This window comes from Phyllostomus hastatus, unplaced genomic scaffold (assembly GCF_019186645.2).
Source record: "Phyllostomus hastatus isolate PE091 unplaced genomic scaffold, TTU_PhHast_1.1 phas_contig_17, whole genome shotgun sequence".
In the NCBI taxonomy this organism is placed as follows: domain Eukaryota; kingdom Metazoa; phylum Chordata; class Mammalia; order Chiroptera; family Phyllostomidae; genus Phyllostomus; species Phyllostomus hastatus.
Window position 1 is genome coordinate 16,689,076 of NW_025333664.1, and position 13,688 is coordinate 16,702,763.

Genomic DNA, 13,688 nt, shown 5'->3' on the forward strand with positions numbered 1-13,688 from the left:
ACAGCACAGAAGCGCTGACAGGCCCTCACCGGCAGCAGCCATGCGGAGTGCCAGAATACACTCTGAAGCTGCTTCTCACGGTTGAAAGGACAAGGCACAAGCTGTTTTCTCACATCCGCTGCCTCTTAAGGTTACAACAAACCAGCCTCTGATCCAATTAAAATCCCTATAGTTGATGTTTCCTCAGAGAAGGACAAAGCAAAGATGACCTGTGCTTGCTGGGAACATAACCAGCCACGTACGGTCCTGGGTGATAAATGAAGAGTTAACAAAGATCAAAAATTTAAATCATGACTGCCATAAAATTGTTTATTCGCAGTAAGGTGTTTCAGGCAGTTACAGCTGTACAACAGTAAATTGTTAAACAACTGTTTCCCGAAGAAAAACGCCCGTTATAGATCACAGACAGGAAACAAGGGGCGCCGCGGCGGAGAGCCCCACACGCCAGCCGAGGCGGGTCCCTCGGATGCGAGGCAAGAGGGCCTACCCTTTCCCGGAGCCACTTGCAAGAAAAATTATACTTTGAGGAGGATGACATTTACCTTAATTGCTGCATCTAATTAAAATTAGGTAATTAAAAAATTTTTCAAATGAACTTTAGATTTGACGTAGGACATAATTAAAAATCAGATTTAAAAAAAATATCATTAGGGCATTACGGTGAAGGCTGGCATACAAGAGGGGGAAGAAACAGTTTAGCTCTCGGAGAGCGGGAGGGAATGGCAGTCTGTCAAAGTTGTTACAGGGGGACTTATTTTTTTTTCCTTTTTAAAGACCAGGACTTAACAACTCGAACAGCTGTGCCCTTGCCGTTCCCATGCATCAGGCTTCTCCTCAGCAGGAACCGGGCTGGTGGGGCAGCGAAGCACCCGCTATTTCAGAGAGCTGCTACTATTATCTCGAGTCAGCAGGAACAGAAAAAGAACGAGAGGTGTGTTTCCAGACACAAAACAGGCGATCTCTGCACTAAGACACGAGGTGATGACCAGCTGACCACAGCTCTGTCAGGGCCCTGGCAGATCCTAGGGAGAAGACCCGGGGTGCGCTGTAAAGCACAACGGACTGGAAATCGGGGGCCTCGAGTGCCAGCCTCAACAGTCAGCTCTCCAGCACGGGGACCTCGGACTTGTCCATAAATAAATAAGTAAATAAATAGGCACTGGGCTAAGTCGTCTCTCAGGTCTGCTCAGATTCTAAAACTCTACCATTCTGTGCAGGTGAACTGAAATGGGAAGTAACAACTAGAAATCTCAGGGACTAACTCTGTAAGGAGCAGTGAGCACCTTGAATAGGGCTAATCACATGAAGATGCCCGATGTATATGTTTACAGACTGATGCTGTTCTGGCAGAGCCTAGGGCTCCTCAGGGTCCAACCCAGTGCCTGACTTATAATAAGCACGCAAAGCATGTCCACTAAATGAATTCATAAGAGCCCGTATGGAGCTCACCCAGAAACAAGCTAACTGATTAGGGTTCTCATACAACCCAGAACTCTGCGGCGAATGCAGCGGACCACTCATCAATCCAGGGACTGACACAGTGATTCTGAATACTGGCTCACATCACAGGAAACATCAGAAATGGCTTAAGATCACCCTTCAGGAAATTATTAAAATTATTCACTAAGTTATTTCCATGAGAATTATCAGGCAGGAAAGAACCTAGTCAGACACACTCTCAGGAGAGAGATTACCAGAAAGATGGGAATAATGCGAAGCAGCAGCAGATTCCCCATGAATATCACTCACGAGGACTAACTATACTTATCTCTTACCGTCAAAACTCTGGGTTCTGACAGAGCACTTACTGGGAGAAAATGCCCTTTAATGAACACAGGCATATCAAAAACCTTCTGCGTTAAAGCAGCTGCACATCAGATGGCAGAGCATAAAATGGTTTCAAAGCCATGACTCAGATTCAGTTACAAGTAACATTTACTAAGTGCCCACTATGTATCAGAAACTGCTCAGCACTTACATGATCTCCTTGAATCCTTTTGATAACACTGAAAGGCAAAAGTTATTAACTCTGTTTTTGCAGATGAGAATACTAAGAGCTAGAGAAGCACCAAATTCCACACAAAAAAATGAAGCAGAGTCAAATCCAGATGGTCTGTTTAGGTCTAATGCTAAGTCAATAAACGGTAAATGTTTTCGTGCACCGAGCCTTTCTTTAAGAAACTGGAAATATAATGGTGAACGAGACACAAAAGACCCTGTCTTCCCGGACATTCCAACGTGCTTTCCATCGCGGTTCGCCGCGTCCTCTAGTCTCGGCTCCACTGGGGCACCTGCTAACAGAATGATGTGGAGGCCAAAAATTCAAATCCTGTCTGCTCTTGCTTATTGGCCTCCCAATCAAGATCCAGAAGAATGAATGTTGTTAATGTGTGAACAGATCCATCACGATGAATTCTAGTACTAATAAGAGCAAGTAAGACAATTAAGGACTGCCCAATATTTACTCATACAAACCAGATTTTCGAATGATTTAAAAGCAGCGTGCATTTCAAGACGGGAGACAGTTAGAATGGGAATAGAGTATCCGGCGTGACAGCAGAGATGGACAGGGAGAAGACAGTACACAGCACTCCCCGACCATGTCAGCCTCCCTACTGAGGACAGACCCAAAAGGATATCTGTGTTATCGTGTCCGAGCAACCCGAGAAGGGACTGAACGGCATTCAGCTCCACCAGAAGATGGTACAGGTCTGGCATGGTGGCCACCACGTGCATCTCCTGGATGATGTCATTTAGGTCCAGCTCGGATTCCATAAACCTAAGGGGGGAAAACAAGACAGCATCACTGAAAGGAAAGAAGTACCATCAGCACTGAGGAGCAAACAGCAACACAACCCAGGCAGACAGACCATCTGTCAAAGTGTCTACAACAGACCAACCAAGAAGGACGCTCATCTGAACATCATACTGTCACATAATTTCCTTGGGAAATCGATTTCCTCATTACAAAAATCAATCTTGGATTCAGATCTCATTACAGGGCTCCCCTTCCTCTTGTAGTCACAAGTTGCCTTTCAGAGGCTCCCAAAGCACTTTGCTGCAGTAAATGATCTGCCCACCACCCCTGTGGATTAGCTAGCATTACCTCTGGTGTGGCAATTTTGTTGCCTAAACATAGTTACCCTACTACTACTACTAATAATAAAAGGGTTTCTCTTACTTGCCACTTCAGATTAAGAGCCATTACTTCCCTTACCCAAAAGAAGATAGAGATTCTGCTGTCATCCAAAAATACTCCCCCTCCCCCACATCCCTTCCAGAGAGCTAGCTGATTACAAGGTAGATCACAAAGCAAAGCAGATCTAGTCTCTGGCATACCGTAGTCACCACCACACTTCATGTAGCATGGTATTGCACCCACATTTGCACACCGGAACCTTTCAACAGACCCACGCCCTGGCACTCGGAACAGGTGTGCACTGTTTTCACATCCACATGCCTCCCCACTCCCCCACCCAGTGTATGACACATAAGAAATGCCCACTAAGCCTTTGATGAACAAGACAGGAAAGTTCGTTCTGAGAAGGAAATAATATAATCCATGTAAAGCAATCCATGGACAAGACCCAACTGAGAGTGGCAGAGGAATCAGCAGTTAAGCAGGCTGTGAAACCAGCCGCCCTGGGCTGGAACCTGACCTAAGCACTTAGCTTCTCAAAGCCTTCAGTGTCTTCACCTGTAAAGGAGAGAATGCATTCACCTATCTCACAGGGACACTATTAAAGAGTGAGTGGGTAACTAGAAACGCCTGGCAAACAAAAAGCATTGTATATTTGCTCTCATTCCTCCTCCTCCTTTTACTGCTACTCTTATTATTATGTCTGTCTTCCCTGCTAGAGTGTAAACTTCTGAAAGACAGGAATTATTTTGTCTGTATATATCCAGTGATGCCTGCTTAACTGAATTGAGGCCACAAAGAAAAGGAGCATAAGTGGTTACTCTTGAAGCCACAGAGCACTCATCAGCCTCCAGGCGCTGACGGTTGGGCAAGTGGCGCCTACTCGGAAATCTGGATTCTGTGAGGGACAAAATCTGGAGACTGTAGCTCCTTGAAATACGCCCATATTTTAGACAATACCCCTAACCATTGCTTTTCCCCATTACTATTTCAAATCATAACATTTATAAATATTTTCCTGATCATAAAATACTACTTTTCATAGAAAACTGGGAGGAAAAAGACAAGCCCTGGAAAAATAAACGGAAATCATCTATTATCTCATTAACCAGAAATAACCATTGATAATATTCTGGTATGTTTAAGTCATTTTTCTCAACTCATACTCTTTCCCCTCCATCCCCCAAAAAGCAGCCTACAAAGAATATAGTTCTATATTCAATCTTCATTATTGTTAACATGGGCTGAACACTTCCCTGTATCATTCAACATTCTCCCACATCGGGAAAAGCCAGTATCTGGCACTGTTGCCAGTCTTTCTCCTGCTCCCTTGGCAGGATCCCTCACTGAGCACAGCACTCTTCCCTTCTGAGCCCAGATGTGGCTTCAGAATCCTTCTCAACATAGTGTTCCAAAGAGGGACTACCGATCAATCACGGAGCAGGTGCAGGAGAGTAAGCCTACCTGAAACTCCTGCTCTGAATAATACATTTTGAAAAGCTGCATGGTATTCCCTTATGGATCATTTATTTTATTCATCCCCCTTTGTCAGACATTCAGATGGTCTCTAACTGTTTCCCTACAACAAGTGACACTACAGCACACGTATTTATAATTACTGTGTCCGGGTGGACTCCCAGGAAGGAAAGTGCCACGCCAAAGAGCACATAGAACTTGGCAGGTTCTGCTAGATTCTGCAGAAAGGTATCAAGAGTGTATCAAGTGCCTGTTTCCCTCACCATCTTCAAAAACAGTACTTAAAATTTATCTATTTAAAATCTCCTCCAATTTGAGGTATGAAATTTAAACTTATTTTTTATTTTACATTTCTGATACTAAAATGGTTAACATTTGTTAATGTCTATCAGCTATTTGTATTTCTTCTTTGCCAATTTTATATCAGGGTATTCATCTTCTTCATTGATTTATAAACACTCTCTATATTAATGAAATTTCTCTCATATGCTGCAAAAATAATAAACCAGAGAAAAATATTTGCCTTTTAATTAGTACACTGTGCTTTCTGACATAAAGGTTTTTAAAATTTAAGTAGTCAAATCTTTGCCTTTATGAACTATATTTTACATGTATCCTGAGTTTTTTTCTATGTTAAGATGAGATATATTTTATGGTATACTTTTATGTACATTTATGTTTACATATTTAAATATTTAGGAGTAAATAAATCTGAAATTTATTTTAGCACAAAATAAAGGGCAAAGATTTAACTTTGTTTTCTGCAAATGTCTGACCAATTGCCCCAGTATCGTAATCTACCCTTTTTCTACAGATCTGAAGAAACGCCACCTCTATCATGCACTAATTTTTTTAAAGATTTAATTTATTTATCTTTAGAGAGGGGTAGGGTGGGAGAAGAGAGGTAAACATCAGTATGTGGTTGCCTCTCAGGTGCCCCCTGCTGGGGAACCTGGCTAACAACCCGGGCATGTGCCCTGACTGGGAATCGAACCAGTGACCCTTTGGTTTGCAGGTTGGTGCCCAATCCACTCAGCCAAACCAGCCAGGGCCTCATGCACTAAATTTTAATGTGTGCTCTCATCTATGTATGGGCTTTTCACTCCACTTCATTGATCTGTCTACGAATTCTTGAGCCAGGATCACACTTTCCTATTGTTACAGTATATTTTATGTCTGTTATTGAAAAATACTTCCTTCCTAGTCTTCTTTTTCAATGCTTCTTTGTCTATTCTTACCTGCTTATTATTCCAAGTACATTTTGAAATTATTCTTACCAAGATTCCCCCTCTATTCACACCACTTTTTAAAGGTTCCTTTCACTGTGCTTATGAATAGATCCTTTTTAGATTATTCTCATCCCCTAAAATGTGAAAGCCAAATCAGAAGAATCATGACTCGGAAGGGCTGGTGCAGAATTCAGGTGTGCCATGGGTTAGTAGGTCTGGATAACCTCTGAACCTAAGGGACTCAGCAAATCTCTAAGGCTTATTTGCCTTAAATGGGTACTTTAGCCCTGGCTGATGTAGACTGAGTGCTGGCCTGTGAACCGAAATGTTGCTGGTTCAATTCCCAGTCAAGGCACATGCCTGGGTTGTGGGGCCAGGTCCCCAGTTGGGGGCATGCAAGAGGCAACCAATGGATGTATCTCTCGCACATGTATTCTCCCTCTCTTTTTCCCTCCCTTCCCCTCTCTCTAAATATAAATGAATAAAAATTTTTTAAATGAGTACTTTTAAAAAATTCTGATTTCTGAAGAGTAACTTGACAAAAGCTTTTTACAGTTCACCAGGAAGAATTGGCAAGGGAGACTGGATACTAAATAGTAATAAACAAAATCATGTTGAATACAAGAAAAGATTTGGGAACTTGAATGAAAATGAATGAATGAATGAACGAATGAGTGAGTGAGTGAGTGAATGAATGAGAGAAGACTCTAGTGGTATCCTACAAAGCACCAACTTCGGGCCTGTTTAGATCAATTATATTATTTTATTGGTTTTTTTTAATCAGTAACTTGAGTGAAGGTATATAAAAGACAAACTTAACAAATGTCAAAGTATACAAAGCTTACAGAGAAAGTGAACACAGCAACTGACTGAGTCAATTCAAAAAGTTCCTGGCAGGCAATGATGGTCCATATCTAACAGGAGAAAATTACCTAGGATCCACACAGAGAGTGGCACTGAACCAAAAAGTCAAGTACAAAACGTACGGGCTGGGAGAGACACAGTTTAAGAAGAGCACACATGTAGAAAGATTTGGATGGTTTAAGTCAACTGTAACCACAAATCAGACCACGAGACAGCTCTGCTAGGACAGAGACCACTCGTTCATTTGCGGACACCCAGCACTGGGCGCCACGCCCTGGCCCACAATCCAGCAAAAGCCTGCCAGATGAAGGAGCTGAGGGAAGTAGCTACCACAAATGCTGCTGTGGCTTCAGGCTACAAGAAGGCAACACAGAATTGTCATTATGGTTAGATGGCCCTAGAGTTCTATGACATCTGTTATGGAAACCATATTTTAGAAGGGATATAGAAACTACTTTGGGGAAGCTCCCAAGATTATGAGGAGTTTAGATATCCTCTCACGTGAGAATCTGTTAGAAATTCTTTTTCATTTTAAGCTGAAATCTTAAGTCAGAACTGCCAAATGATGAAAGGTCTCACTGGGGGTCATTAATAAAGGGTGATTTAAGGGAAAAAAATATCAAGAATAGAAGGGAGAATGGACTGTGCCTTTCAGTCCCTTCCAACTTCGAAATTCTTCTAAATATACAGTCTTAATCCAATGTCTTTAAATTTAGAAAGTCATCAAATATCAAAACAAAAAACAAGCAGAAACTCAACTGTGAGCAGGAAAACATAAAAACCCCACTGGGGCCCAGAGTTGCATTGAGTAACAAGACATCATGGAAAATGCCTGGACTTGGGAACGAGACAGACCTGGGTCACACCCGCAGCCACACTATTTACTGGCTGGGTAACCACTAGCAGTAAGTCACCAAGTGTCTACTGGGCACACACCAGGTGCCAGTCATTGTGCTAAGTACTGAGGATATAACAGATGACAAAATAACCAGAGCTGCTGTCCGCATGGGGACCCCAACCTAGCACAAATACAGACAATCTATTACACACAATTAATTGTGAGGATCCGGTGCTGTCCAAGAGACGCCACTGCAACACAGATCACGGGCCACACCACCCTGGTCAAGGGAGACGGAGAACAACTAACCTGTTTCTAAACCTCAGCGCCCTTAATTCTCCTAGCTGAATCACAGTGAGGATTCAAAGAGGTAATAAATATGAAGTGCCTAACGACAGTTGGAACACAATAGGTGCTCAACAAACCTAGGCACCCTCAAGTTTCCTCTGCTTAACAAAGAAAATTTTATTCTCTTTTGTCAACAGAGTACAAGCCTACTCATTTAAAGAGCACACTACAACATTTGCAGAGGGTTGTCTAGCGAGCAGGCACACTGTCAATAATGAATGACTCACAGCTGGGGGACTGGATCAAGTGAGAGGCCAATGGGAAAGCAACAGAGCAACCTATTAAAACAGCAATACAGGCTGAGATGGGATCACTGATTCCATCTGGTATGACGGAGAATATTCTGCTGGCCTGTCCACGTGCATTTGCTTCAGATCAGCAAGATGTTCTCTTTCAACCACAAGAGTGGATATTAGCAAGTAACCAGCAAGTGCAAACATACCAGAAAAGCAACAGAAACTGATGAGTCCTGCAAACACAAAACCAACAATCAAGGCACAGAAAACATGCTTCTTCTTCCATCGGCTAAATCAGCAGTTCTCCAAGTGTGGTCCTGGAACCCCAGAGTAGAGGTAGGAAGTAGGTGGAGATCCTTTTAAGGGTCCAGAAAATCAAAACTATTTTCATAATAATACCAAAGTATCACAAGCATAGCTTGTTTTATTGAGCTTTGCTCTATTGCACTTTACAGATACTGCTTTTTTTTTTTCACAAATTAAAGGTTTGTGGTAACCTTGTTACCACAAGCAAGTTAATTGGCACCATTTTTTCCAACAGTAGTTTTGTTCACATCCTATCTCTGTGTCCCATTTTGGTAATTCCTGCAATATTTCAAACATTTTTACTGTTACTGTATATAATATGGTGATTTTTGATTAGTGATGTTTGATGTTACTAGGGCGAGACCCTCCACCAGCAAAAAGATTGTATCCTGGGAAAGGCTCAGATGATGGTTAGCACTTTTTAGCAGCAAAGTACTTTTAAATTAAGGTATGTACATTGTTGTTTTAGAGATAATGCTACTACATACTCAGCAGACTATAGTACAGTGTAAATGTAACTTTTATATGTGCTGGGAAACCAAAATAGTCACATGACTCCCTTCACGCAATATTTCCCTCACTCCAGTGGCCTGGAACCAAGCCCGCGGTGCCTCCGAGGCAGGCCTGCATTTGCCTTCCTCACTCTCATTCTCCCAGGAGCGAGCACCAGGATTTTCCCCAGGACTGTGCGGATGTCACTGCCCTGATGGCTAAGAAAATGTGTACTTGTGTATTCTAGAATTTTCTAAGATAAGCACTTTGGGGTGCACTCATCATTAAAGAGTACAAAGGGGTCCAGAAATTTAAAAGTTTGAGAACCTCTAAACTCAATAATTCTGCCCATGCAAAGATGACTTACCAGGGAAATAGCACACTCTACTCAATGAAATGTCTGGGAGGAAGATTACACAGTGCAAAGATTACAAAGTGCAAAGAAGAACTGTCAATTGAATCTGAACTGCAGCCAAATGAAGAGAGGCATTTTTGGGGTATGCAATCAAAATGACAATTGCATATATGAGAAAATAAATTTGAATGTTTCTGATCTCAACCGGGAAGTTTCATTCAAAAATGCTCTAGCAATTTTCATCTTAATTGCACCTCACTAGCCTAGAGAATTATGAAAGACACTACCACTAAGAACTCAAAAACTCAAGGTTAAAACACAATGTAGTTTCCTAACCACTTTGGAACATTAAAAAAATGTTTCTTATGCATAATTTCAATTTTAAAATGTTCAGATTTAAAAACTTAAATAGTATATAAATTGTCTGAACACAAAACACTGTTGATTTTTTAAAATAAAACATCTTCTTAACACCAGTTTATGAACTGTAACACTAGAGCAGCTGTGGCACCTAAGACGTGGTACCTGATCCGCAGAGACTCGCTGCTCTAAACTGACAGGAGTACACCTACCATGTAGGCGAAGGCAAGGCTGGCACTCCAAGAGTAAACTGGAGTTTTTTTTAGGTTCACTAAATTTATTTTAAAAATCATAAAATCTTTCTTACAAAAGAGCATCGCTTTCTACATAATGCTCTGAACAGAGGCCAGGGACATACGAACTATTGGTACTTTTCCTCCCTATACTCCACTCCCCCCAATACGACCACAAAGCACAATGTCCATAATAATTACATGGGGGCGGCATTCCTTTTTAACCACCAACAATGAACAAAAGTTAAAATTCACTCACTGTGCTGCTGTTTCCAAATTTCAATGTTAGTCTTTACACACCCTCTCCCTGACCCTGTTTGTAAGGAATAAAACATTACATTGGGTGAACAGCAAAGATTTCACTACAGCTCAAATGCAGAACACCTGTGAAGCAGAGGACTGTTGGCTTTTTAAACAGAAGCAGATTAAAAAAAAAAGATGCGGGACTCCTTCAGTTCTTCACTAGTTTTAGAAAAAAACTTTCCAGTATACTGCTTCATGCATGCACATGTGTGCACGCGCACACACACACCCTTGCATCAGAAATTTGCATACAGCAAATTCTGTGCATTCTGCATCTGGCCCTGTGTTCCTGTAATGGTGACGATCCAATTTCAGACCCTTTTAAAGGCTCATCAATTTTGATCAAAGCTCCTGACTCATGATGAATTTGTTTAATCCTCTGACCACCTTTGCCAATAACAGATCCACACAAATCTTTGGCAATAGTTCCTTGAGTAGTAACAACAGGTCCCCCACGATCACCATAGGAGCCACAACCCCCTGCAGAGGAGTCATCATTCTGAGCTACGCTGTGGTTCGTAAGCCACCTGCCGTTCTGAAGGGCTCCATGTATCTACTGCAGAACCCCAAGTTTCATCAGCACCTAAACCAAGCATAATAGCCTAATGGACTCTAGGTCTTTCTTCCTCTTCTGTCACAGGCCGTTAGAGGTCCTCCTCTAAGTGGTGATGGTGGTGGAGGAACAGGAAGACTCCATGCTCTGCTACCACCCTGGCCACCCTGGCCAGGAGGAGCCCTCACAGAGAGCATGTATCACCATGATCTCTTCTAGGTGGAGGCATTGGACACCCACCCTGACCCGGAGGCATTCTGTTGAACCGTCTCTTCCCCGCATGGGAAATCCCATGGGACACCCGTGGTGGTCATCAAACCGCACAGTAAAATGGGGTCACAGGGCTGTGCACGTCCTTTGATGGAAGACTGATGTGAGAGCAAGGACAACCTTCACACTCCCTACAGCCCTATCAGGTCTTCCTCCAACAAGATCGCCTGTCAGTGGAATGAGGACAGCATTCCTGGAAAAGCTGGACTGTTGTCTGAACGATCTCTTGAAGCTCCTTGATTTTAGCAATGGTGACCCCAATAACTCCTCCTGCCAGACTCTGATGAACCAGCAGTCTCAGGTCACAAAGTCACTTCCTTTCCTGTGTTGGTCCTGAAAGCATTCCACAGCATCAGATTCGAGTGGGAGCTGGCTGGCTACAGTGGGTGATGACAACTACAGGCCCTCTTCCAAGGTAGGGATGAGTTTCTTCAGAATTTCCCCAATTGTTTCAATATCAGCACCGATAACATGTGCTCGGGGCCACTGCAAACACTGGCATTGTAGTCTGTGTGCAGGTCCTTGAATTATTTTTATGTATGTATGTATATATGTATGTATTTATTTTCTTAGAGAGAGGGGAAGAAAGGGAGAAAGTGAAGGAGAGAAATATTGATGGGTGGCCTCTCATACACACTGTGACCAGGAACCAAACCTGCAACCCAGGCATGTGCCCTGACCAGGAATCGAACTGGCAACCTTTCACTTTGCATGACGATGCTCAACGAACTAAGCCACACCAGTCAGGGCAAGACTTACTATTCTTGCCTCCTTTTCCAATCTCTGCCCCAGCACTCCTGCTCTGAGGCAGAATGCAATTCAACCATCTCGTCACTGTTTCTAGATCTTTGAAAAGCTTGTTCCTCTTCCATGTCATCTGCAGGGGGTTTACCAAATTCACCACTGGTTTTGGTGTTGGGGAAGGTTTCCTCTGGCTACTCAGTTTCTGTTCTCTTGGATTATAAGGAACACCAATCTACAGGCTGTAGGCAAGTGGGACGTAAGCAAGACATTGAGGTTGGTATAGCCCAGAAAGAGGATAATCTGGATTTCGTAAACTTCCAGAGTTATCAACACAGGACGTAGCTTCCTCATAATGTATCCTTAGGTTCTGAGCAATAAGTGTAATAAAGGAGACATGAACTGAGATCTCATCATGCTTACTGAGCACCTATAGTATGGCAGATAGTTTGTTGGGTACTATAAACAGAGACAAAAAAGACACCTTCTCCAAGGGCACAGAGTCTAATGCAGGAAGACCACTGAGTAAAGAATAATAAAACAAACGGCAAAGACGTGTGAGACTGACCCCATTCGCTGCGGACGAGAACACAGGAAAAGAGACCTGCTGGGGCAGGATGGAAGAGTACAGCGGGGAACTGGCAGTGGCTATCTGAGTTTAAAACGGACATACCCTTCAATCTGGGAATTCAACGTTTATCCTACAGAAATACATTTTACACCAAGACAGGCACACGAAGGTGCACTGCTGCATTGTTCATAAAAGCCCATTTTTTAAATAACTAAATGTCTGTAATAGAAAAGCAATAAACAAATCATGGTACCTATAAACCACAAAATACTATAACTGGTCCCACACACACACAAACCACATAAACATGCATATAATAAGATGAAAAGATGTGGTTATGTGACCAAAAAAGATCAAGGTGCAGAATACGTACAGTATAATTTAGGTGGGAAAAACGTATTTGCATGTGTATGTAAAAAAGTATACAGAAAAGAGTCCAGAAGGATACTCACAGGCGTGTTCACCAGGGCTGTCTCAGGTAGGGGGATGGAAAGGGGGTGAGCGCGGTAAAGAACTTCCTTTTTTTACTCTGCTTATGCATTTGGTATCTTTTACAATGAAAATCCATTCATGTGTTACCTTACCTGTGCAATCACACACACACACACACACACACACACACACACACTCGCGCGCGCGCACGCACATGTGCAGAATGACAAGGGCCACTGCATGGTGAAAGTCAGCACAAAGCCCGACAGGACTCTGGTGTGAGGAAAAGCTGGGCTGCAATCCAGCCGCTCTTGCTGTCCGAGCACCATGTTCCTAGGTCCAGTAACCAGGCTCTCCTCTCTCCTCCTCATCGAAGTACAGAGAGAACGCAGTGGGCCACAGCAGCCCTACCAGGTTGCCATGAGGACTGGACGACCTCTGATACCTCTGTACCTTTGTTCACGCTAGTCACACTGCCTGGCATATCTTTCCGTGTTCCCCGCTGCCTACTAAAGTCGAAGTCATTCCGCAAGGCCCAGCTCAAATACCACCTCTTCTGTGAAGCCCTTAATAGTCCCCAAGTTGGTATTCAGTTTCTTCCCCACAGTCTTCTGTTTGTATCTCTCTTAGAGCATATTTCCTTCTGTGCATTTACAGCTACTGTGCCTAAAAACCAATAAACCTGAGAGCAAAGACTATACTATCCAACTCCTAATTGCCTAGAGGCCTTGGACATATTAAGATTCATTAAAAGTGCATGTCCTGGGAGGGAGAAAAGGAGGGCGAGAGAGAGAGCATCAGGACATTAAAGTCTGTATAAATATGAAAATCCCTTGAGTCAGGATTCAAGACTGACTGAAAGGTACCCGAGTCCTCATCCGAGGACTTCACAGGGCACGGGGCAGCCGGTGTGGTAATAACCATGTTAACTATCACTTCCTC

General features: G+C 43.0%; 1 protein-coding gene and 1 pseudogene across 1 annotated transcript in view; both read right to left on the reverse strand.

Annotated features, from left to right (window-relative positions):
- CTNNBL1 (catenin beta like 1) overlaps positions 1-13,688 on the reverse strand; it is a 153,013-nt gene that overhangs the window by 104,723 nt on the left and 34,602 nt on the right. The window contains exon 4 of the mRNA XM_045833652.1: positions 2,640-2,779. Within this exon, the coding sequence (XP_045689608.1) occupies positions 2,640-2,779 (140 nt within the window). The remainder of the gene's footprint in view (positions 1-2,639; positions 2,780-13,688) is intronic.
- LOC123814929 lies at positions 10,416-13,670 on the reverse strand (annotated as a pseudogene).